Source organism: Scylla paramamosain, chromosome 39, assembly GCF_035594125.1.
Source record: "Scylla paramamosain isolate STU-SP2022 chromosome 39, ASM3559412v1, whole genome shotgun sequence".
Taxonomy (NCBI): Eukaryota; Metazoa; Arthropoda; class Malacostraca; order Decapoda; family Portunidae; genus Scylla; species Scylla paramamosain.
In genome coordinates, this window is record NC_087189.1 from 5,672,501 (window position 1) to 5,697,946 (window position 25,446).

Genomic DNA, 25,446 nt, shown 5'->3' on the forward strand with positions numbered 1-25,446 from the left:
AATAAAACACATTCACTGGAATAATGACACATTCTTAAAAGTTTTGAATTTCTTCTATTTTGGAGTGAGGCAGATGAATACAGTAAAACACAAGTCTGGCAATACAATACTCATTCTGATTCTGGCAACAGTGTTTCCTCATTACCTCTGATGCATGAGATCATTCACTACATGAGTTAGTTGGTGAGCAAAGTGACACTACCTAAATAAGCTCTTCTTATACACTTTTTGTACCATTTTTTTTTTGTGAAATTCAAACACATTGTACTAGATGCAACTTCACATAAAAGGTTCATATTCTTAAACACTTCATTCCCACACCATGACTGTCTTCAAAGGTCACTGAGATTACTGGTGAGTTTTCATGAGTGTTTTTTTCTTTTCCTATTGATAATACTGGGTTGTTAAACTAGTGGCAGATTCATGAAAAGTCCTAAATTATCCCTAGAATTATCCCTTGAAAACCCAAATAACTTTTACCTGAGTCTGTAAAACTGTCACTTGAGTCATGAACACCCCTTGAAAACCCATAAAACTTTCACTAGAGTCTGTGAAACTATCACTTGAATCATGAAAACACTCTTGAAAATCCATACAATTTTCACCAGTCTTAAGCTATTACACTTGAAAACCTATAACTTTTCCTAGTGTTAAACTACTTGAATCTTGAAAACACCATTGAAAACCCAAATAAGTTTCACCTGAGTCTGTTAAAATATCCTTGAGTCACAAAGACACCCCTGAGAACCCAAATAACCATCACTAATGAAAATATCCTTGAAACCCCAACAACTCCACTAAAGCCTGTTGAAAGCAGTCAAGTCAAGCTGCCAGTGTTTATGTGAATATGAACCTAAGACAGAAAGAAAAATAGAAGCATATATACAATGCCTACATGATCCTTCTCTTCCTCTCTCCCTCTCTCTGCTGGTGATGAATAATGACACTACTCCATCCAACACACGGCAGCAGAAACAGTTACTTATGATATTCCTTAACCTAACTTCGGAGAAAAATAATAAAGAAACACACACATCACTACCAAGCACATAATAATAAGCTGACCTCCAAAATGCCTTGTGGAACATAACCTTATCTTGCATGACATCCTCCACTGCATGTCAAAAACTTTATCACTTTGATAAGCTTTTCTTCTTTTTCCTTTCATGAGTCTTACTGAAACATCAGATTTCTTTAGCTGTAAGGAAATCAACACAAAGTCCTTTCATGCATTATATTTCTTTCTTGCAAAGATTTCCAGTGTATTTTGAAACCTTTACTAACTGCATGATCTTTCCTGATTTTTCTTCATCATATCAAACATCAAACTTCTTTATTTATAAGGAAATCAACACCTCAACATCCCACACACACACACACACACACACACACACACACACACACACACACACAGAAACACATAATCTGGTGAGAAACATAAGAGCAGCATTCAACTGTCCAGATGAAGAGATTAGGAATTTAATTGTGACAACGGTAAGACCTCGTTTGGAAAATGCAACAGTGATATGGTCTCCCAGCTCTAAAAGGGACATAAAGAAATTAGAGAAAATACAACAAGCAGTGACAAAGTTGCCTCTGACCCTATTGGACTTATTGTATGAAGAGAGACTAAAGAAACTAAACCTACCCACCTTGGAAGAGGGAAGAGAGAGAGAGGTGACCTGATTGCCTTATATCAGATTTTGTTGGGCTATGAAAAATTGAACCATAGTGATTTGATGAGAGACTTTAGAAGCACAAGATGGCATGAGAAGGTGAAGAAGGGTATGTGTAGAAGGGATATTAAGAAGAACAGTTTCCTGCAATGGACTGCAGGAATCTGGAATGAGCTGCAAAAGAAGTAGTAAATGAAATAACTATACATGATTTTAAGGAAAAACTGGATAACAGTAGATATCAAGATGGGACAGCACGAGCTTAGACTCCTCCTCCTGTAAACCACAACTACTAGGTAAATGCACACACACACACACACACACACACACACACACACACACACACACACACACACACACACACACACACACACACACACACACACACACACACACACACACACACACAGTCCATGAACCAAGAATACTACACATCAACAAACACACTCAAGATGACACAAACTACAGACAGGGCTCCAGCTCCCTCCTTGGTGCTTCTGTCCCTTACACACTAATTTGGCAAGCAAATCCCGCCTCCTTCCAAGCATCCACCAATCATGTGTCCTTCCTCAGTGGAGGCAGGGCTTGCAAGTCATGCTAGCCAGTGACAGGCTGGGATTAGTTGAAGGGGAACAGCTTAATGTTAATAGTAATACAGAGTTGATCTTACATGTCTATGAACCAATGGTAAAAATGACATTTAATGATGCAAAAGAGACTTACTAAATACAAATTGTTGCTATAAACTTCTTTACTGTGAATACAAAGACCACTTTGTCATTCAATCTCATTACCAAACAGTGAGGTAGTGTTCTGATAACTTCTTCCTGAACACACTGATTATTCCACGTTACTCTCTCCATTATTCTCAGGATCAGGAGTCATATCAAGACATTCTTACACACAAACTCTACTTCCTTGTTTCACATTACTCTGTGCTCTCTCTGCTCTATAGCAGGACAATACTTGAATACTGATGGTGGCCGAGTTTAGGTCTCACAGAAGTGTTACATTGGCCTTGGAGAACACTTAGCAGGCTGTTCACATCTCACAGTACTACTACATATTAACTTTACAAAAACGGCATTTTGTAAGACTGACAAAGAAGGATCATTTGGGTGTTGTGTTAGCTTTAGAAAAACACTGGTGAAACTGACAAAGGAACTGGTTATGTTCAGATCTGATGCAAGTGCTACGTACTAACAATGAAAATATTCCCTTATAAACCTGACAAAAGAAAGATTATATAAATGCTATGTTAGCTTTACAGAAACACTGGTGAAATGGGTGATGGAATTAGATTAGTTTGGATCTAAAGAAAAATGCTACATAACAATTAAATAAAAAAAAAATTCTCATAAGACTGTTGCCTTTACTATAACATTGGTGAAACTGGTAAGGGAATCAGTTGCATTCAGATCTAATAGCAATACTATATACTGACTTTATGAAGACATATAAAACCGAACACCATGAGTTATATCCCCTGGAGTGGTGTCTGGACTGGCAGGGTTGTGGTCTCTAGTGTGTGGTCTACCCTCCCTCCCTCCACCAATGGCAGTGTGACTCTGGCCCTGAGTAGGTCACAATGGAAGGCAGCTGTCAACTCCTGGCCTGTGTTGTGAGCCAGAGGGAAGGTGTGGCCTGCTTAAGGTGTGGCCTGCTTAGGGTGTGGCCTGCTTAGGGTGTGGTCTGCTTAGGGTGTGGCCTGCTTGGGCTGTTGCCTGCTTGGGGTATATCCTGCTTGGGGTGTGGCCTGTTTGGGGTGTGGCCTGTTTGGGAGTGTGGCCTACTTGGAGGTATGGCCTGCTTGGGGTGTGGCCTGCTTAGGGTGTGGCCTACCTGGGGTGTGGCCTACCTAGGGTGTGGCCTGCTTAGGGTGTGGCTTGCTTGGGGTGTTGCCTGTTTGGGGTGTGGCCTGCTTGGGGTGTTGCCTGTTTGCAGTGTGGCCTGCTTGGGAGTGTGGCCTACCTGGAGGTGTGGCCTGCATGGGGTGTTGCCTGCTTCGGGTGTGGCCTGCTTGGGGTGTGGGCTGTTTGGAGTGTGGCCTGCTTGGAAGTGTGGCCTGCATGGGGTGTTGCCTGCTTGGGGTGTGGCCTGCTTGGGGTGTAGCCTGCTTGGGGTGTGGCTTACTTGGGGTGTAGCCTGCTTGGGGTGTGGCCTGCTTGGGGTGTAGCCTGCTTGGGGTGTAGCCTGCTTAGGGTGTCATTTGCTTAGGATGTGGCCTGCCTAAGGTGTGGTTTGCTTGTAATGTGGCCTACTTGGGGTGTGGCCTACTTAAGGTGTGGTCTGCTTAGGGTGTGGCCTGGTTAAGGTGTGGTCTATAATATGATATGGTCTGCCTGGGATGAGGCTTGCTTAGGGTTGGCCTACTTGGGGCATTGCCAGGGACAAATGGGTGAGGCAAGGGTGGTGTGACAAGACAGGTAATGCAGGGTGTGGGATGGCATGATGTGGTGTGGTGTGGCCAGAGATGCAGATGTGATGTGGCTCATTCTTCTTTGTCTGAGGTGTAGCTGAGGGAACTCACAAAAGGCAGCAGGAGTGGTGAATGGGTGAATAGATGAGTAGATGAACAGATGGTCCTGGTGGAAGTAGTCTGTTGGCAGTAGGTTGTTATAGCACTGTTAATATAATGGTTGTAGTGGTGGTGGTGGTGGGGGTGGCAGTAATAGCATTAGTAGCAGTAGAAGTGGTGGTGGTGACGGCACTGGTGGCTGACAGCGAAGCATTAAGCTAGTTAGATCGCTACACTGCTCTTATAGTAATTAACTGCTTCATCCCACTAGAATACAGAGGAGTGGCTATTTTCCCCTGTGGACTGCAGGGAAGGTTGGTCTGTATAGTTACCCCAGGAGGTGATGTCATAGCCTGTCTTGTAAAGACAACTCTCTTCCTTCACATAACTCTACATGCACCTAATACAGACACACTTTATTCAAATTTTACTAATGCTTTTTTGGTTAATCCTTTTGGCTCTTTTCTTTGGAGACTGACACCTAAGTGGGCCTTTTATATATATATATATATATATATATATATATATATATATATATATATATATATATATATATATATATATATATATATATATATATATATATATATATATATATATATATATATATTTTGTTGCCCTTGGCCAGTGCTCTTATTATATAAGAAAAGATAAGAAAAACAAACCAGTGAATTTCATGCCTATAAATCAATATAAATTACCTAATATACAGATTAATGAACTGATTTACATTAGGGGCTCCACACAGGCCAGGAACAAAGATCAGAATGTGATAGGTGGCCGAAACTGTCTGATACTGATTTCTTTCTCCGAAACATCTAGCAGAGCATGACATAATTTCTTGGGGCAGCTGTACAAACTTACTGTTACTCCCTTGCCCCTCATTAAACAATATACTAAAAGCTTCCAACAGATAAATTTTCCCATGAATGTCCACCCATAAAGTTTCCCTAAAATAATTCCCTGTGACAGGTCAGGTTTGGCGAATTTATCACAAGGAAATTACTTTGTGTGGAGTTTTTATGGAGGAGTTTTCAAGGGTGGAATTTTACTTGTGTGGAATGATCCTCCAAAAGATTATTCAAGAGGACTAAATAATAGTAGTGAATCCAAGCTTCTAAAGCTATGCATCACAAAACAGTACATTACTAAATCAATCAGCTGTATGTACTCCTACCATAATTATGCCATATTTCATCAATATAAGTATATAGATTCTTGTATACACTATATTTACATCTATGTATATATATATATATATATATATATATATATATATATATATATATATATATATATATATATATATATATATATATATATATATATATATATTTCTTTTAATAAAAAATATAAATATATGTCTAAGATTAGCTCGTGTACAGATGATAGTTGGCAAAATAACACAGTTTGGGGACCTCCATCTTCCCAGGTGTAGTTTCAAGATTAATATTACAGGTATCTGTAATCATAGCACCCCAATGGGAATCTTAAGGTTAATCTTCCTAATATTACTGCCAAGAAATTCCCTGGGTTATTATCACAAAAAATCTGATAAAAAATTACATACTTCCAAATTCACATTAGTACACTTTCTTCTTATTACTGCCAGGCATTCTTGGGACAGTACTGGTGTACATACATAAAAAACTATCTTCCTCTATTACCATATATAAAACTGCCAAACCTGGAATGAGACAGTGACGCAGTGTATATAAAACACTAATCAGTACTTTCCTCAACAGCCATGAGTGAGATTGGCAACCATGGCATTATTTTGCTCAATGTGTTAAAAATTACTTAAAAAAATTGATAGATAAATAAATGAATATAAACAAGTTTCCCATTGCCATACTTTAAATTAAAAGCAGTAATTACTATTGTCTGATAAATTGTTAAAAAAATTACTTCCAAAACCAAAAATAAACAAACAACTAATCTCCTCCCATTGCCATACATCAAATAAACAAGGAATTATCTTACCTTTATATCTTTACCTGCTCATTATCACCTGTCACCTCACCTCCCACACTCACTAATATTCAAGAACAGGTGAGAATCATGCCGCTTCAAGACTAATATTAAAATCCGCTGAGAATGCAACACACACACACACACACACACACACACACACACACACACACACACACACACACACACACACACAAAACCACAGTCCTCTCACACCTTAAGATACAGAAGCTCAAGAACAGCAATAATAATAATAATAATAATAATAATAATAATAATAATAATAATAATAATAATAATAATAATAATAATAATAATAAAAGCTAACACCGTGAGTCAACATAAATGCCTCAATTACAGTAGCATCCTTCCACATACACTGTACAATTATTAATATTATGTCTTATTACATCTCACACTACTCATCCTTCAGTCACCAGGATGCTAGTTGTGTTGTGTGACTGAGTAAGCTCCCTCAGTTCTCCTTTTATTTAATATTTTTCATCTATGTATTCTTCATGACAAAATCTTTCCTCAACCAACCAATCTTCTGTCCTCAAAATTTTCATTCTGTCTTTTCTTCCATAGTTGTCAAAATTTTCAGTCAATCATCCAACCTTAGAGTTTTGTCTCTTGATTTCTGCATATTTCTTCTTTTTCTGCCTCCTCCAATCCATTTGCTCAGTCTTGTCTGTGTAATCCACTTGTCTTTCTTTTATCTTACCTGGCTGACCAATTGTTACACAGCAGATCCATGCAGGGAGTGGCCCACTACACCAATACACACATCTCCACCAAGAGGACAGTAAGAGTTGCATGTAAGTACCATATTTTCCTTTCAAAGCTTCTCAAAATACCCTAATAATCACATGCGAGGTTATATTGTTTGCAATGCGATGTTGTTTCTTTTATGAATGTACAAAGCATGAATTAATCTTAAGTGATATACATACTTTATACAAAGCTGTCTTATTATCTATACAATTCATGTTTTCTTTCCTGAGGCACCCCTTCTGTGTTTGGTTAAGGCAGAGACGTCTCCACCTACACATTTTAAATACAATCCCAGATTCTCTCATTTCTCTTTGACATTCTTCCATCACAGGCCTTGTCTCTATATGCCCAATACCACACAGATGTTGATCTTGACTGAAAAATCTTCATCACATTTTCAAATTAATTCCTGTCTTTTTTCATTTTCTTTTATAAAATTTTTCATTACATTCCTTCTCCACCCAATGCCAAGTAGCCTTCACCAGCCTATGACAGACTGTGGCAATACCTTCAATGAACATACTTACACTGCTTCAATGAATAATGGATAGAAGGTACAAAGTGAAGTCACATCTCTAATCCTTGCCATTGATTCTCTCATGTCAAGATGCAATGACTGACTTTGATAACTGCAACACATGAGGGACTGACACATATGTTCCTCTCTACCAATACATCTAAACACCTACTTGAACACACTTACTATTGCAGAGCCTCGTGTTTCCTTTGAGATCCACTGGAAGATGTAAGAAACATTCCCTTGCCTTCCCATCACCAGTAAATCCTGGTTGTGTGAACGTTAAGGGATTTACAGATAAAATGAGACCTTCTCTCCATTCTATGACAGGAACAATGAACTAAACCTTCCATTGTGCTGATCACCACCTGAACACAAGCTGACCTTTCTTAACTCAAAAAGGCTTACAATTCAAGATAAATCTCTTTAATATACTACAAAAATGAGGGGAATGCATCCCAACAATAAACAACCCACATTAAACATCTACAATATATATAACATTTCTTTCATTCTCAAGATATGACTGCCTTTATAAAATAAATGTGGATAAACTTAAGTACCTCAGACATAAAACTGCTCAACTTTTACCTCATTATCTGGTCCACAATGCTTTTGGAAATGAAGGGTAACTCAAGCCTTGGAGAGTAGCAATAAATTCAAAACAAGCCAGCAGCTGTGGCCTCCAGGACCCCAAACTTCATGTACCATTTAGCTTACTTGAGCTGAGGAAATGTGAGCTGCAATGATGGGTACCACATGTTTGCTGAACCTTATAAGGAATATCACTGGAGTTGTGAGTGCCTTACTAAGCAAAGCAGTACTAGGTGAGGGCCAACATCTGTTCCACCGACGTCACCCCTGTGGCACTCATCATCTCTCGGAACAGTGACCCCTCGGTGCTCATCAGGACTGTCGGGGTGTCAAACTCCTTCACCTGTTGAGAGGTGCACAGGTGAGCTCAAGGCCCTGGGGAGGTCAATTAGTCTACCATACTGTTTTTCTGTGATATAAAGAAAGGTGCACCGCACAGTTTTATTTGGGAAAAGGAAGGATGTTTAGTATTTTTCTCTAAATGTATACAACAGAAGTTTGACTAAGAAAACCATGATCATACATACATACATACATACATATACCAAGGCTGTCTGCTCCAAAAAGGTGGGTAGTGAGGACAAGGCACACAACTTTCACATTTGTAATGCCCCCCCCACCCCCTTCCATCTTCCTGTGTGTTTGAATAGCCTGTGAGCGCAGTATAAATAACAGCTCAGTTGGTGAAGATGGCATCATCTCAAAGGAATAACCCTTCTAAATATTTCAGAAGATTAAGTTAATATATTGTACGTTTAATGTGAGTGAATTATTCAGTTGTGGAGGAGGATCACCACACAATAACTTTTTAATCCACACAGTGTTGTGCTTTGTCAGGGATAGGGGTCTTGTCATTTTTTTGGTATGTTTTTCTTTACTTATCCCGTAAAACGAGAAAAAAATAACATTGTTTCATATATATATATATATATATATATATATATATATATATATATATATATATATATATATATATATATATATATATATATATATATATATATATATATATATATATATATATTATTTACAATGGACAACGAGAGGGACACTGTGAGGGGTGCCTGGGAGAGAGACATTCTCCCCTCTGTCCTGTCTGTCACCCTTACCCCCTCTCCTTTATTTTGCAGATAAATGCCTTGAATTTAGGGTTAAGGAAATTGTATGACACTATATATATATATATATATATATATATATATATATATATATATATATATATATATATATATATATATATATATATATATATATATATATATATATATATTAGGAAAGTCAGTGAACAATAGTTTGGGGGTGAAGTCAAGTGTTAAAGGAATTATAAGTGAAATATGAGAGATGTGCTGGTGCCGGGAGAGATGCATTGCCCCTCTGTCCTGTCTGTTGCCCTCACCCTCTCTCCTCTGTTTTGCAGGATGTCAAAATAAGTTGAGCACATTCTGTAGATTAAGTTAAGTGGAAGTGTCAAGGGAAGTAACGCCTGATAAGGCCAGTATGCACTGGCCGAGTGTGGTAGGGTAGTATGTGTCTGATACCTGATCTCCTGCCTAGGGAAGTAGAATAGTGGTCGTGGTAGCACTGTGCTTTGGGTGGTGGATGGTCTGTTGACTACCTCACTTAAAGTTATGGGATTTGGAGAAGATTCTTTTCCAAGTGGGTCATGGTAATGCGTGCTTAGGAGGTGATGGACAGTCTTCTGACTGCCTCATGTAAACTTTTGGCATTGGGGGAATTTCTAAATTGGGATTTATGAGGCAGGAATAGTTCTCATTTTAGGCAGAAGTTGTGTGGTGAAATTAGCATGTTAAGTTTCCCTGTTCTTGTTCCCTGAAGTTCCCATCAAATATATTGTGAACCAACTAAGGAGGAAAATGGTGGAATAATGACTAAATAAACTTTGTTTTGTAAAACACAGTGAGCTGTCCCTCTTTCCTCACAGTTACACGAACCTCTTTTGTTAAAACACAAACTACGCCTATGAATTTAATACTCCGAAGAGAAAACAGTTCCTGCAAAAATAAAGCCAGGGTAATGCTACCATATTTTTTAATGGTAGGACGTTACCAAGTGACCAAAGTAAAGATCTTCAAGATAAGGTAAAGTAATACAACCAATTTATAAGGAAAAAGGGTATTGAAATTTAAAAAGGGTAGCAGCACCACACATTCACACTCATTCACACCACTCTTTCAGCCCCTTGGCCCCAATGGAGAAGAAAAGTACTCCTGCCCACAGCTTTTTTGGGAATGAGTTGCATAGCTTGGAATGTCCAAGCTGTGTGGCTGTCCAAGCTGAAGATCATAATGTATGATGAAGCAACACTTAAGCCAAACAAATTAAAACAAAAAGATGGAATATTACAATTTTGGATGATCCTTTTGACGTTTCTTTTGGGATTGGTCTCTCTCTCTCTCTCTCTCTCTCTCTCTCTCTCTCTCTCTCTCTCTCTCTCTCTCTCTCTCTCTCTCTCTCTCTCTCTCTCTCTACCTCTCTCTCTCTTATTGTTACCCTTGGCCAGTGCCCTTTTACATTAAAAAAAAAAACTTGATTCAGTCCTGTGAAAAGGCAAAAAGGTAAACACATCACACACAAACAGGTCTTCAAAATCAACTCATCACCACTCATCACCACCATCACCACCACTATTCCTCACCCTGCCAGCATCCAACACCATGATTCTGTCATAGTTGGTGACGGTGTTGAGTCTGTGGGCAATGGTGAGGACAGTGCTACTCTTGAAGGCCTCCCGGATGGTGGCCTGGATGAGGTGGTCTGTCTCCACATCCACGGATGCTGTGGCTTCATCCAACAGCAGGATCTGGAGGAGACAGCCAATGAGAATAGAGAGGTGGACACCTATTACTCAATGGTTAATTCAAAGAGCCAATGAGAACAGAGAGATGGATAGGTATTACTCTATGGTTAATCTAAAGAGCCAATGGTAATAAAGAGATGGACAGAGATTAGTTTGTGGTTAATCTAAAGAGCCAATGAGAATAAAGAGATGAATAGGTATTACTCTATGGTTAATCTAAAGAGCCAATGGGAATAAAGAGATGGACAGGCAATAGTTTGTGGTTAATTCAAAGAGCCAATGAGAATAAAGAGATAGACAGGCATTACTCTATGGTTAATTCAAAGAGCCAATGTGAACAGAGAGATACACTGGCAATGAGAGCAGATAGATGGACACATAACAGTCTATGTTTAGTCCAATACAAAAGTATAAAATTATATAACTTTGTGTCATTTATCCTATTTCAACTTGTTCATTTACAGTTTATAGTCTTTTTTAGTTTCCTGGAAAAAAGGGGAAGACTAAGCAGATGAAAGAAGATACTGCTGAAAGAATATGAGAGAACAGAGTGAATGAAGCTCAAAACACAACAATAAGAAATGTGTCAATAATGTAGAGGAACAGAAGTAGAAGAAATAAATTTTGAAAGAACAAGTGAAATAAGAAACCAGAATGAGAAAAGCAAAGAACGGGAATAACTGAAGTATAGTCAACAAGAATTTAACCCTCTGACTGCTACAGCTTCTTTTCAGCTTGATGCTATAGTTTGGTGTTCATTTACACAGTGCTTTTAAAAGACAACACTAACAGCAAAAGGTATCATTGAGTAAAGCTTTTAAGTACTTGTAGCTTAATTATTGAAGAGTAAAACTGCTTAGGATTGCCATTAGTTGTTGCAGAGTTAACAAGACACTTTACATCTCCCCCTATACCTTGGAAATAAAGGTACACGTGTCATTAGCAGTGAAAGAATTAACAAGACAGTCATTTAATGTCTCCCCTCTATACCTTACAAGTAGTTACATGTGCCATCACCAGTCACAGGGTTAACAATATAGACAGAGAACACCTGCCCCCTATACCTTGCTGTTCCTGAGGAGGGCGCGGGTGAGGCAGATCAGCTGACGCTCCCCCACTGAGAAGTTCTCCCCGGCAGCCTCCACCTTAGACATGAGGCCGTGCTCCTGCCGCTGCACCACCACCTTCAGGTGGGACTGTTCAAGGGCCTGCCACACCGCATCATCAGAATGCACATCAAATGGATCCAAGTTGTACCTGTGGGTGAACATAAGAACATAAGGGAAGCTGCAAGAAGATATCAGGCCTCCATGTGGCAGTCCCTGTATGAAACATGCCTACCTATTTCCACATCCTCATCCATAAGTTTGTTTAGTCTTGTTTTGAAGCTCCCTACAGACTCAGCACTAACAACCTGATTAATGAGAGTCCATTCCATTCATCTACCACTCTATCTGAGGACCAATTCCTTCCCATCTCTTTTTTTTTAATCTAACTTTTTTCAAGCTTGGACCCATTATTTCTTGTTCTATCCTGATTACTGATCCTAAGAATTTTGCTTCTGTCACCCTTGTTATACCACTTAAAGATCTCTATCAGGTTCCCTCTTAACCTACACCTCTCTAAAGAATGTAAATTTAAAAGCTTCATAAGCTTTCCTAAGGAGATGAATTGGTGAGAACTGACCTTTGGTGTTGCACAGAAAATTAGATTGTAAAGCTAATAACAAAATAACAACAAATCTTTGATGTAGCAAAGTCAAACATAGCAAATGCTTAAAATAGTAAATAATGAGTGCTACAGAGATGTAGTACAGTGTGCCACAAAACTTTCCCTTTCCACCAGGGGTAGATGGAGTTCAGAGTGTTAATGATGTGTGAGTGAGTATAAGGTGCCTTGTCTGGACCACCCCATGATGTATAGCCAGACTGATAATTAGATGGGTAGATATCAAACAAGACTGGCATTTACATAATAAACATCTAATTGTTATAAAAGGCAATTATAGTGAGCACAATGAGCCTCCCAATCATTGTATGTAGTGAACAGAAAGTCTGCAAAACTAATGGCCACTGCCAGAATGTTACAAAACACATTATACCGTGACATGAGGCTGCTGAGACCTCACTGTGGCAACCACTGGAGAGAGTGAATCTTCTGATATAACAAACTGGCTTTCTTTCCAAATAATTTATCTATAATTTACTATAGAAAAATATAAAATGAGAAAAAAAAGTTGTGTCTGTGAACTACTGAGAATGAATAGCAATGTGTGTCAGTGTCAAATCCCTGTCACAGTGTACCTAAGGGGAAGCAAGGAGCAATGAAATATAAAAACACAGAAATCTAGAAATATAATACAGAAAAAAAAAAAAAAAGTAAACAAGACTGTTGAGAATGAACTGTGATGTGTGTGTCTGTGTGTCAAATCCCTGTCAAACCACATCTAATAAAAAGTAAGGAGTAATGAAGTATAAAAGCACAGAACTATAAAAAAATAATAGAAAACAAGAAAAAAAAATTGTGTTTGCAGACTAATGACAATGAACAGCACTGTGTATGTCAAAACGCAGCCACAACACACCAATGGAAAACCAACAAAAAATACAAAAGCAATGATGATGCCCCTTCCTGCTCACTCTGGCTGCTACAACACAACACCTGGGAGAGCAGTGACCCACCTGAGGGAGCCCTGGAAGAGCACTGGGTCCTGGGGGATGACAGAGATGCTGGAGCGCAGGGTGTGGAGGCCCAGGGTGCTGATGTCCACCCCATCAATCAACACGCTGCCCGAGTCAAGCTCACATATCCGCAGCAGAGTGGAGATAAGGGAAGACTTGCCTGTGGGAGGAAGGGAGTGTGAAAGGCAAGCATAAAGATAAATGAGAAAAGAAAGAAAGAAGGAAAGAAGGAAAGAAAGATGGAAAGTGTGAAAGAGAAGCATAAGGGATGATTTGCCTGTGGGAGGAAAGGGTGTATAAAAGACAAGTGTAAAGATAAAGGAGAAAAGAAAGAAAGAAAGAAAGAAGGAAAGAAGGAAAGAAAGGTGTGAAATACAAACATAAAGATAAAGGAGAAAAGAAAGAAAACAAAGGAAGAAAGTAAGAAGGAAAAAAGAAAGGAAACTGTGAAAGACAAGCATAAAGATAAAAGGAAGACAGAAAGAAAAGTGTGAAAGAAAGAAAAAAAAGTGTGAAAGAATCATATGGATACAGGAAAAGAAAGGAAAGTGTAAAAGGCAAGGATAAAGATAAAGAGAAATGAAAGGAAAAAAAAAAGAAGGAAGAAAGAAAGAAAGAAAGAAAAAAAGAAAGAAAGAAAGAAAGGTGTGAAAGACAAGCATGCAGATAAAGGAGAAAAGAACTGAGTTAAGATATCAAAGTATAATGTGAAATACTGGCACAGTGGAGGTGAGGGGGGGACTTGCCTATTAGATATGATAAGAGCAAAGAGTGAGGCACTTGATGAAGGAATAATTGAAGTAAGAGATCTCAACACATGACTCGCAATATGGGCATAGAGGAGAGAATGGAAGATTTACCTGCTGCTGAAGTGTGAGAGAAGCATGAAGTGTGGAAATCTTAACATGTGGCTTAAAATGCTTCATTCAAAATAGACATAAAAAAATGCAAGGAAAAAACAAGTAAAAGATAACAAATAATTCTTTGCCATATGAAAATACAAAACACAAACTAAGAAGATCTAAACAGAAACTTTGCACGATGCTGGTCCATCTCAGACTACTTATCAGTGAGGGCCAGTGTCACCAAACTGCCTGGGGAAGACACAGAGATCTGCTGCTTAGCCTTTGAGATCCTTTGTAAACATTCTTTGCCATGTAAGACACAGCAAACACAAACTAATAAGATCTAAACAGATGTCTTCCACTGTGCTGCTTCATTCCTTGCACTACTTATCAATATGATGGAGAGGCCAGGAGGGTGTGCTACTGCTGACCATCTGACCCATAGCACCCCACTAGTGCAAGCTGAGGACTGACCTGCTCCAGTGCGGCCCACAATCCCTATCTTCTCCCCAGCATTGATGGAGGCAGTGATGCCGTGCAGGACGAGAGGAAGGTCTGGTCTGTACCGCAGCTGCACCTCACGCAGGTCAATGGAGCCATTCTTGGGCCAGGGACCCACTGGCCGTGTCTCGGGGATCTCTCTTGGGGCCTCACTGGACAGCCCCTGAGGTATATTAACCCTTTTAGTCCTATATAATTTTTCCCATTATCATCTACAAATTTTTAGACACATCTTTTTACTGCAGTCTCTTAGTTCTGTAGATTATGAAAAAAACATAATTAAGTGCTTGCTCTCTTTTTGTGTGTTGAAGCAAACAGTTAATTTTACAGTGCTTTGAATGATGAAAAAGAATGACCTCAAATATAAAGGTGCTCACCATTAATAGTACAGTGGCTGTCAACAAAACAGTACAGGGCTCACCATTAAATAGTACAATGGCCATGAACAAAACAGTACAGGGGCTAAACATTAATAGGTCAGTGGTCATGCAATATTAGCAATGGACACTTAATGTTTTACTCTTTTCTTCTCTTTTTTTCTCTCTTTTTTGTGCTGTTTATTTCATGGCTTCTTCTAATTAATTACTGGGTCATTTTTTTCAGTTTCTTTCATGGCTAGCTCAGCAGAGACACCTCACTGAACTAAAGCCAAAGTCAATCATTTTCACACCAGCTGTCACCATCCACTACTGTACAGAACACAGATACACAAGCAGCCATACAGGGAAGTGCTGGGAAATACTCACATAGGCGTACTCAATGATGCGTTCCACTGAGGTGATGCGGGACTGGAATTCTGACTTCATCCTCATCAGGAATGGGATGAAGACACACACCTGCATATCACAAGATGTGTGAACTTGGATCATAACAAACAGTGATAATGAAATGTAAACACTGTACATATATTTCAAGTGCACTAAATTTCCAAGCTGATTCATCCATACTCATCTATAAATATGTACTACAGATAACTAAATCTAGATGTCTAGTAAGGGAAAAAGTAAAAAAATGTAAGCAAAAAATGTAAGCTTCCATCTATGTAGATACCTTTAATTAAATTTCAGGATAAGACCACTTCAGGCAATCAAATAATAGCAGAGGAATTTTTAACTGAGTGTAAACTAGTAGTAACTCTCTCTCTTCATCGTTTTTTCAAGTGTTGGCAGCTCCATTTCTTCTTATCTCTCTCTAAATATTAGGCCTTCAAACTCCTTATCTATGTCTCTCCTCATTCCTTCACATACCCCCTAACACCACTGCAATCACCACACAGACATCTAAATACCAATACTTTTCTTCAACAACATGTAAGAGCTGGTCACTTTTACATGTTGCTGGCAGTACTTTCCCTCTCTGCCTTTCCTTCACCCAAGCCCCACTGCCTCATGTCTCTCTCAATTCCATCACTCCATCTAAATTTCTGTCTTCCTCTAAATCTTCTCTGTTTCACTTGGCTCCTCCATGCTCTTTTCACAGATTTAATTTTTATCTATATAAGAGGAGTACTGGCCAATGGCAACAAAAAGAGAAAAAAAGGCTTGCTGAGGTGCCAGTCCCCTCAAAAAATTCACATGTCATCCAAAATTAGAGGATAAGTATCTCAAAAATTCCCTCTTGAAAGAGTTCAAGTCATAGGAAGGAGGAGATACAGAAGCAGGCAGGGAGTTCCAGAGTTTACCAGAAAAAGGGATGAATGATTGAGAACACTGCTTAACTGATTATCTTCCTCCATCCTCAAGACACGACCAAACCACCTCAGCCATATCTCTCACGCTTACACTAATACATACAGACTTAAATTTAATCACACATTACTTACATCCTCATTGTGGATAATAATAATAACAATAATAATAAAAATGCATCTTTTGGCTTTCATCCTTCAAATCTTTATCCTAGTGTACTCCAAGCTATCTGTATAACAGACCAGCAATCCTGCATGGGGTGGCCCAGACAAAGCACCACACACTCATATAAACATCATTCACACTCTTAGCCCTGTCGGTTCCTGGTGGAAAGAGGCAGTCTCGTGGACCACCCTACTACACTAAGCACCCTGACAAATACTTTTAAACCACTCTAACACAATCAAGGAAGGGATAATCTAATAGACCATCTTACTACACTAAGGACTTAACAAATACTTCTAAACCACTCTAGCCTACCCCAGGAAAGGATAGTCTCATGAACCACCTTACTACACTAAGCACCCTGATAAATACTTCTAAATGATTCTAACTTAACCCAGTCACCTTCAACACTTACTCCGTTGACTGTGGAGAGCGCCAGGCCAGCTAGGGCAGTGCTGACCATTCCCTTAGTGAAGACACAGATGATGGTGACAGCCAGAGTGACCAACATTGCCATCACATCCATGCGGAACGTAAACCAGCGATTGGAGAGCCGGAACACGAGAAGGGCAGCTGAGTGCCTGTCTAGGAACCTGTACATCCTGGGGAAGGGGAAGGAGAAAGGGTCATGACTGGAGGTATAAGAGTCCTGAAACCATCACGGGACCTGGCAGTCATTATGGTCCTGATGTTTTAACTCTTTCACCCCTTCATTACTAACCACCCTGAATCATCTTTTCTTGGTTTACAGTCACCTCCAAACATTGTACTGGCCAGAAATTGCAAAATCTATTCTTTTATCCTCCTCTTTCTTGTAGATACTTATAAACAGTCCATGCATTGCTCTAGTGGTGTGAATGTTTCAGGTTGAGTCGCCAGCCAGGGCACCTCTCACGGCTAATATTTTATCATGCCTTCAGATCAATTTTTCTGTTTCTATACTGCATCAAGGGAATGCATGACAAAAAGGGAAGTGCATGGTAGAAATAACACCATTTCCATCAGTTGTCATGTTATTATTAGCCTGCCTTCAGATCAATATTTTATTGTTTGCCATCATACAATAAGATTTTGCTGCTGCTGTGTCTTAAAATCTATCAATATATCAATCAGTGTTACTATTAACCTGCCTTCAAATCAGTTTCTCAGTGTTTCTCATCATGCCTCAGGATCTCACATTAGCAATGCCTTGAATTACTCAGTCACTCAGTCAGCCTCACACCTGGTGATGAAGAGTTTCTCCTTGTCAAAGGTGCGGATGATAGATAGTCCGCTGATGGATGAGCCGATGTGCTGCGTGATGGGTGACTTGAGGGTGTTGTCCAGACGCTTGAACTCTCGCACTCCAGCATTCAGGAAAACGTCCACCATCACAAATATGACTGTGGAGGGCAGTAGAATGAAAGCTTCTTGTTGTGGCTAATAAAGACAACAATTCCTAAATCTAGATAAAGTGTAGGTGTCAAATTTTTCCACTTAATAGATTCTACATCTTTTACTGTTTTGTTAACATCCATTGTTGACATCCAGAGCACTGTAAAAATTGTTGCATGGACACACCAAAAAAGGAGAATAGCAAGTTAATTAAGTCTTTTCCAGGCTACATAACTATTGAGGACACTAGAACATACACATCTAAACTAAGCTGTGAGAGATTATAGCATAAAGGGATAATACTTTATAGGGAAAGTTTTTAAGACCTTAATTCACAAAATGAAGATTCTAAATTCAAAAATAAGTTTGAGCACAAAATAAATTTATCCGTATGCTCAAAAATTTATGTAGCAAGTGTTTGTATTGTAACATGGAGCTAATCTGTACCTGGGATGTTCCTGAAGCAAGTCAGAAGAGGTAAGGCTCAGGTGGTGTTTGGGAAGAAAGTCAGAAGAGAAATAAGGCTCAGGTGTCTGGAGGGCAATACTCACTGGCAATGACGATGAGGGGGATGACAAACCAGACGTAGATGAAACAGACGAGGATGACTTGGCCGACCACAAACAGCATCCCTTGCAGCAGGAATTCCAGGAAGAATGGTACACGAACATCCACTGTGCAGGGAGGCAGGAAGAACTGATTGACTGATTCAATGAAGCGGAAGAAGACTGAATGAATGAATGAATGAATGAATAAATGAGTCAAAGACTGGATGAGAAGAAAAAAAAATGAATGAATGGGTGACTGACTGGGTGAAAGACTAGCAGGTAAGGAAGAAGAGTGAATGAATGGATGACTGACTGGGTGAAAGACTGGATGAGAAGGAAGAAGACTGAATGTTCATCTCACTTCCATATATCTTACTATCTTACTCACAACTTTTATTCCACTTCTATCTAGCCTACTTAACTTCCTAACTACAATTCTCTCACTTTTATCTGTCTTACTTATCTTACTAACACCTACTTCTATCCCACTTCTATCTACCTCACAATCTCACTCATATATCTTACTCACACTCATCCAAGTCCCTGGAGAACCTGTTGAGTATTCTGCCAGTTGGTGTTGTGTCAAAGAAGCTCATGGGGGACTGAAGGATGCTGGTGAACATGTGGCTGTGAAGCTTGGAAGCCCCTGCCAACACCCTGTGAAGGAAGACACTCACTTGTCACTGCGCTTCACTTACTGACTCTTACTGATAATCCCTGTGGTGGTTCTTGATTTACAGTTTTACAAGCATTGGATTTATGAATTGATGAAGTTATGAAGGGATGAGGGCAGGAGTACTTTCTCTTCTCCATCAGGGTCAAGGGGCTGAGAGTGGTATGAGTGTGAATGTGAAAGTGGTGTGCCTTGTCTTGGCTACCCATGTTTTTCGGGAGACAGTCTTGGTATGTGTATGCATATATGTATGTATGTGAGAATGTATGTATGTATGTATGTATATATTTATGTATGTGTGATTTTTTGAGTCTATAAATGCAGAACTCATATTTGAAAAAAAAAAGCAGACTTCAAAATACATTAAATTGAAAAAAACACCAATCTATGGTTGTTTATAATTGTAAATATTCCGTTTACAAATAATTTACAAAGAACATCACTCATTAATAGAAAGAAATTCACCTTTAACCATATCTCCCACTCAAATCTTATAGTACTGATCTTACTGACTTTCTTACTGTGGAGAAGAGATTCAGCATCTAATCTCAAATGCTAAAATATTTATCTTCCTGACTTCCTTACTACAGTATTAGGCATCTTCCTGACTTCTTTAATGCAGAGGAAATACACTGTATCTGACCTGAACCAGTTCCTTTCATCCAAGCACTTGCATCACTCACCTGAAGGTCACACCAATGCCCTTGATGACACCGGTGAGGAGGAGAAGCAGGAAGCTGAGGCAGTAGACCAGCTGGTAGAGCCACAGTGATGGGTTCTCCACAATGCTTCCCTTCAGCTCTGCATCAGACAGTGTGAGGTTGTACAGGGTGACATTCATCTGCCGGTCCTCAATCCTTCCGTCACCCTGAGTGAAAGGAATGGTGTGAGGTGGAATGCAGGGAGGTGGAGGATAGGAGTGTGGAGATTGTAGAGAAAAAAGGGTATGTATATATTATTAGGTATTATGGAGAAGAGGAGGATAGAAATATAGGGATAGGAAAGGAAGAAGTATACATGTCATGTAATATAGGGAAGAAGAGAATATTAATATTAGGTGTTATGGGGATGGAGAGGAAAGGAAAAGTATAGTGACAGGAAGAGAAAGGGAATATATATGTGAGGTGTTATGGGGAAGAGAATGATAGAGGAAGTGTGCAGACAGGAAGGGAAGGGTACATGTATATCAGGTCTTGGATGAGGAGTTAAATTTTTAATGAACTTTAGAATTTTATAAACTTTATATTCGATCTAAATTATAATGCTTGCTAAACTTAAACTGCAATAAAAACTTACTAAAAATATCACAAAACTTGATACTTTGCAAAAATCTAATTCATATAAAAACTAAATTTCAGTAAGCTTGAATTTCTATGAAAATAAGGATTTTATGAAACTAAATTATACAAAGCTTAGAATTTCATTAAAGTTTCAATTTTAAAATCTTAAAACAACTCTATATCTTTTGAAAACTTTAAATCTTAAAACTTATAATTTTAGAAATCTTGGAATCTAACAAGCATAAAATTTGTACAAAACTAATAAAATAAACTTAAATAAAATAAAATAAAATAAAATGAAAATAAATAAAACAAACAAAAAAGCTTAAATCTTAACTTAAAATATTTAGAAAACTTGGAATTTAAGAAGCACAAATTTTACACAAAACTAAAAATAAAGAATGAAAGAAAGAAATAAACAAAGACAAAGAAAAATAAATAAAACAAAAAAAACTATAAAGAACAGAATTCACTACAGCTTAACACCCACAACAAGACATCACCATGCCTCACCTGATCCAGCCAGTGCTGCAGCCACACTGCACTGAACATGCGACTGACAGTGAAGATGATGATGGCAAACAAAATGATCCCAGCAATGCACCAGCCACCACTCACCTGGTGCGAAGGAGAGAGTGAGGTGTACAATGCAGCATTCTCACCAGCATCCCTCAATAACTCCACATTTCATTCACTCATACAAAACCTGCCATACACGCTTCAATTCCCTTCACCAGATATTCTACTGCACATCACAAACATACAATAATCACAATGTCCTATAAAAACTTAACCCTTTCCCTAATATATCTGTATATAACCTGAGTCTTTCACTCACTCACACACACACACACACACACACACACACACACACACACACACACACACACACACACACACACACACACACACACACCATCATTCTCATAATCTCCTTCAATCTTTATCAATGACACAGAGGACAAATCAAAACTCTCACTTTCTCCCCTTCCCTCCATATCACACACACACACACACACACACACACACACACACACAAACTCTTAAATCATAGCATACAGTAATCAAAATGCCATACAAAAACTTAACCTTCATCTAATTTACCTATACCTAACCTGACCTGACCTGGATTCTCACCTTAACAAATGTGTAGTAAACCTTGGCGCTTACACTTCCAGTAGCTCTTGCCTCCTCAGTGATCAGTTTTCCCTTGTCCTTGTCCTCTTCCTTGTCCTCCACTTCTGTGATGCAAAAGGGATATTAAACACACCTAAATAACAACACTTTTCAGAGGGGCACTGGCCAAGGGCAACAAAAAGGGCAAAAAATAAAGGCCCATTAAAGAGCTAGTCCCACTCTTGGATATCTTAAGTTACATCTTGGCTAAATCATCAGCTTTCCTGGAGTGTGCCTTGGATAAAGGGTCTGTGCATCAATACTAGGAAACAATGTCACCCTAAAAAAATAAGGTAGATGTTTTTTAAGTAATACAAGTGATGATGATTATGTCCTTTAAATAATGCTGGATCTAGATGAATGGAAGACAGGGAAGGAGAGAGAGAGAGAGAGAGAGAGAGAGAGAGAGAGAGAGAGAGAGAGAGAGAGAGAGAGAGAGAGAGAGAGAGAGAGAGAGAGAGAGAGAGAGAGAGAGAGAGAGAGAGAGAGAGAGAGAGAGAGAGAGAGAGAGAGAGAGAGAGAGAGAGAGAGAGAGAGAGAGAGAGAGAGAGAGAGAGAGAGAGAGAGAGAGAGAGAGAGAGAGCATTAAGAAGAAAACTAGTGAGGATCAGTGAAAATAAAGAAGAAGAAGAAGAAGAAGAAGAAGAAGAAGAAGAAGAAGAAGAAGAAGAAGAAGAAGAAGAAGAAGAAGAAGAAGAAGAAGAAGAAGAAGAAGACATAATACCTTCATTTCACAGTTGCTATAATTGTTGACAAACTTACAGTAAAGACTAGAGTGAGTGTTACTGAATCTGCTGCACTAACAAGTTATAACGCCCAGCTCACCAATCTACTGCTATCTGGCAAGCTAGAGATGGCAGCAGGATCATGTTAAGAAGCAGAAACTAAGATAGTAATGATAGTGCCACGATAAGTACATATTATGATAGTGTTATTCCACAAGGGGCAACAGTGGGGTAAGTGATCCTAACTAGTGTTGAAGCTCTGTAAGGGTGGTAAAAACAGCAGCAGTAGTAGTAGCAGCATCAGCAGCAGCAGCATCATGGCTAGGTGGTCTTGTCTATGCTTATGCTGTGTTAGTCTGCCCTGCTCATGCCAAAGCTTAGATGCAACTGGAATCATGTCACACTTACTTTTCTTTACAGTTTCTGCCTTTCCATCTAAAAAGAGTAATGGAAAGTTAGTGCACAAGAACCTCGGCCATGGAAAAGGCAAACTTCAACCTTGTACAGAAGCTTTTGTCACAGCATACTCAAAAATAAATGTCAAGTAGATATTTTCCTCAGGGTAATCTCGTGCAGTCTGCTCTCAATGCTTTGCCAGGCAACACTCCATGGAACCATTAGTAATGAAGCTTAGATGGGGCCATAACTCAATCAGTGCCTCTGTAAATCCCTCACCTGTAGATGCTCTCAAACACAACCTTAATGCCAGGCTAGTATTGGTGTGTATGGTATTTTATGTTCTACAGTAAGAAAAAACTTTACAGTACTAAGAAATATTAAGGATGTACCATTTTGTTTCCTTCAGTACAAAAAACTTCCCAAAATAAGCCAAAAAAGCATGAAATTTGTACAGTTTTGCCTTTACAAACATAATGGCTTCACTTACTATGCCAGAAAGTATTATATATAAATATCATGAGAAAATGTATAATGAAGAGCCATAATATTGCTGTATTCCAATATTCTGTTTATATCTATAGCTGACAATGTGAGTCAGAAGTCCACACACCTTGCACTCAATCCTTTTCCTCAGTAAATAGTCACCAAACACTTAAAGAAATGATGTTCATAGAGAGAGTACTAATGTCAAGAAAGATCATCATGCTATAACACACACACACACACACACACACACACACAGAAAAAAGATATATGAAAACTGTAAAAAATAGAGGATAGCAACAAAGATGGTACCAAAATTGAAAGACTTTAAGCTATGAAGAAAAACTTGAATAGATGGGTTTACCAACACTACAAGAGAGAAGAGAAAGAGGAGACCTGATAAAAATGTACAAACTAGTAAACAATATAGAAAAAATAGAAAGAAATGACTTGGTCCCACAAACAGAAGAGGGAGGGAGACAGACAAGGGGGCACGGGAAGAAAATAAAGAAGAGTGGATGTTTGAGTGACATCAAGAAATACAGCTTCCTGTACAGAACTACTGAAATATGGAATTATTTGAAGGAAGAGTGGTTGTGGCAAAGAGTGTACACATGTTTAAAGAGAAACTGGATAAATATGGCTATGGAGACAGGACAAAATGAGCTTTGGTTTGTGCCCTGTACAATACAACTAGGTAAATACACACACACACATATTTATTTTCTGACCAGTCCCTCCTTTTCTTTAATTACCTTAAAGAAAAGGATGGGCTGATCAGGTATACTATGGAAAAAAAAGGTGTGTGTCATCACATTCAGGTTAAAGGAAAAGAAAAATTCTGCAAGGAATAAGACAGAGAAAAAGGAAAAAACAAAGGCAGCAGAAATAGTGAATGTGGTACAAAATAAAGCAATTTGAAGAAAAATAAATAATTAAAAAAAAATAATAATATACTAAGGAGGACAAGGACCCCTGAAAGTGAGGTTCAAATCTCAAGTGGGAGCAGATGAAGCAATGGCCGGAGCATGGAAGCTCTCACAGAGTAACAAGTATAAAGGTGTGTGGTTAAAGAAAAACCTAAACTTGGGAGAAAAGGAAATAGCGAGTGTTATGGAATGAAATAAGGAAAGAACAGAGGCACAGAAGTAGTTTTACTGGCAAGTTCTAGACATGAGACTAAGGAGAGGCTATCAAAATTAAATTTGATAACACTAGAACAAGGAAGAGAAAGAGATGAACTGATTGTGATTTACAGTGATGAAGGGCATGGAAGTGCTCAACAGAATACCAAATAGTACAGGAATGAAGGGACACAAGAGGACAAGTAAGAAATATAAAAAGGGACAACTATAGAAGAGATATAAAAAGAAAAGTTTTTACATAGAGTAACAGAAATATGGAATGGAATGAAAAAAAAAAGAAGTGGTTCACACAAACACTATACATGACTGCAAGGGTAAATTAGATAATGAGAGATATAGAGACGAGAGAGCAAGAGCATGGGTCACCTCTCATACGCTACAAGCTAAATAAACACACACAGCTATGTACAGGTCAGCATGGTCAGCTTAAAACTGAGGTCTGGGGTTTGAGTCCCGAGAATGGCAAGGCAGACGGGAGAGCCTTTTAATGTGTGGCTGCTGTTCACTGGCAGCAAGTAGGCGCAGGATATAAGCTGAGGATCTGTGATCTCACTGTCCTAGTGTGTGGTGTGTGAGTGGTCTCAGTCCTACCCAAAGATCAGCAACTGTGAACTCTAAACCCTTTTCTGTCAGAGAACGGCTGTGATACAAGGCCAGCAGGTAACTGTAGGTGAACACACACACACACACACACACACACACCCAAGTATGAAAGGATAGAACAAAACAAGTTTAACTTGATCCAGCCAAAATGCAACAATGTGAGAAAAATTAAGTGAGAAAACACACACACACACACACACAGATAAATCCATACAACCATTTAGACACCAATTTCCTTTGACAACTATGTGTGCATAGCAAACACATATAAAGTATGAAAATGCAGGACAAA

The 25,446-nt window shown here is 38.9% G+C and overlaps 2 protein-coding genes across 5 annotated transcripts in view; both read right to left on the reverse strand.

Moving 5' to 3' along the window:
- Positions 1-40: 40 nt before the first annotated feature.
- Positions 41-25,446, reverse strand: part of LOC135092112 (ATP-binding cassette sub-family C member 5-like) — a 70,678-nt gene continuing 45,272 nt past the window's right edge. For 3 of the 4 annotated variants that reach the window (XM_063990333.1, XM_063990337.1, XM_063990336.1), the window contains 14 exons: positions 22,933-22,959; positions 21,761-21,864; positions 21,137-21,241; positions 20,027-20,211; positions 19,200-19,327; positions 18,674-18,796; positions 17,971-18,130; positions 17,164-17,350; positions 15,642-15,731; positions 14,869-15,058; positions 13,550-13,709; positions 11,933-12,125; positions 10,707-10,871; positions 41-8,393 (listed from right to left, as the gene is read on the reverse strand). In XM_063990333.1, the coding sequence (XP_063846403.1) occupies positions 8,280-8,393; positions 10,707-10,871; positions 11,933-12,125; positions 13,550-13,709; positions 14,869-15,058; positions 15,642-15,731; positions 17,164-17,350; positions 17,971-18,130; positions 18,674-18,796; positions 19,200-19,327; positions 20,027-20,211; positions 21,137-21,241; positions 21,761-21,864; positions 22,933-22,959 (1,931 nt within the window). In that variant the 3' untranslated portion in view covers positions 41-8,279. The remainder of the gene's footprint in view (positions 8,394-10,706; positions 10,872-11,932; positions 12,126-13,549; positions 13,710-14,868; positions 15,059-15,641; positions 15,732-17,163; positions 17,351-17,970; positions 18,131-18,673; positions 18,797-19,199; positions 19,328-20,026; positions 20,212-21,136; positions 21,242-21,760; positions 21,865-22,932; positions 22,960-25,446) is intronic. The other variant, XM_063990334.1, reaches the window with a different exon arrangement.
- On the reverse strand, positions 3,122-8,217 carry LOC135091995 (uncharacterized). The gene is made up of 6 exons (XM_063990107.1): positions 8,177-8,217; positions 7,561-7,568; positions 4,050-4,192; positions 3,535-3,872; positions 3,353-3,482; positions 3,122-3,250 (listed from the first exon to the last, which is right to left on the reverse strand). Exons 1-6 carry the CDS (start codon positions 8,215-8,217, stop codon positions 3,122-3,124), a joined length of 789 nt encoding a protein of 262 aa, XP_063846177.1.

Coding starts and splice junctions, on each gene's coding strand:
- LOC135091995 (XM_063990107.1), bottom strand. CDS start 8,217: ATGTGGTACCCATCATTGCAGCTCACATTTCCTCAGCTCAA. Junction 3,873..4,049: donor TGTCCCTGGCAATGCCCCAA/GTAGGCCAACCC, acceptor TGACACCCTAAG/CAGGCTACACCCCAAGCAGG. Junction 3,251..3,352: donor GCAGACCACACCCTAAGCAG/GCCACACCCTAA, acceptor TGACCTACTCAG/GGCCAGAGTCACACTGCCAT.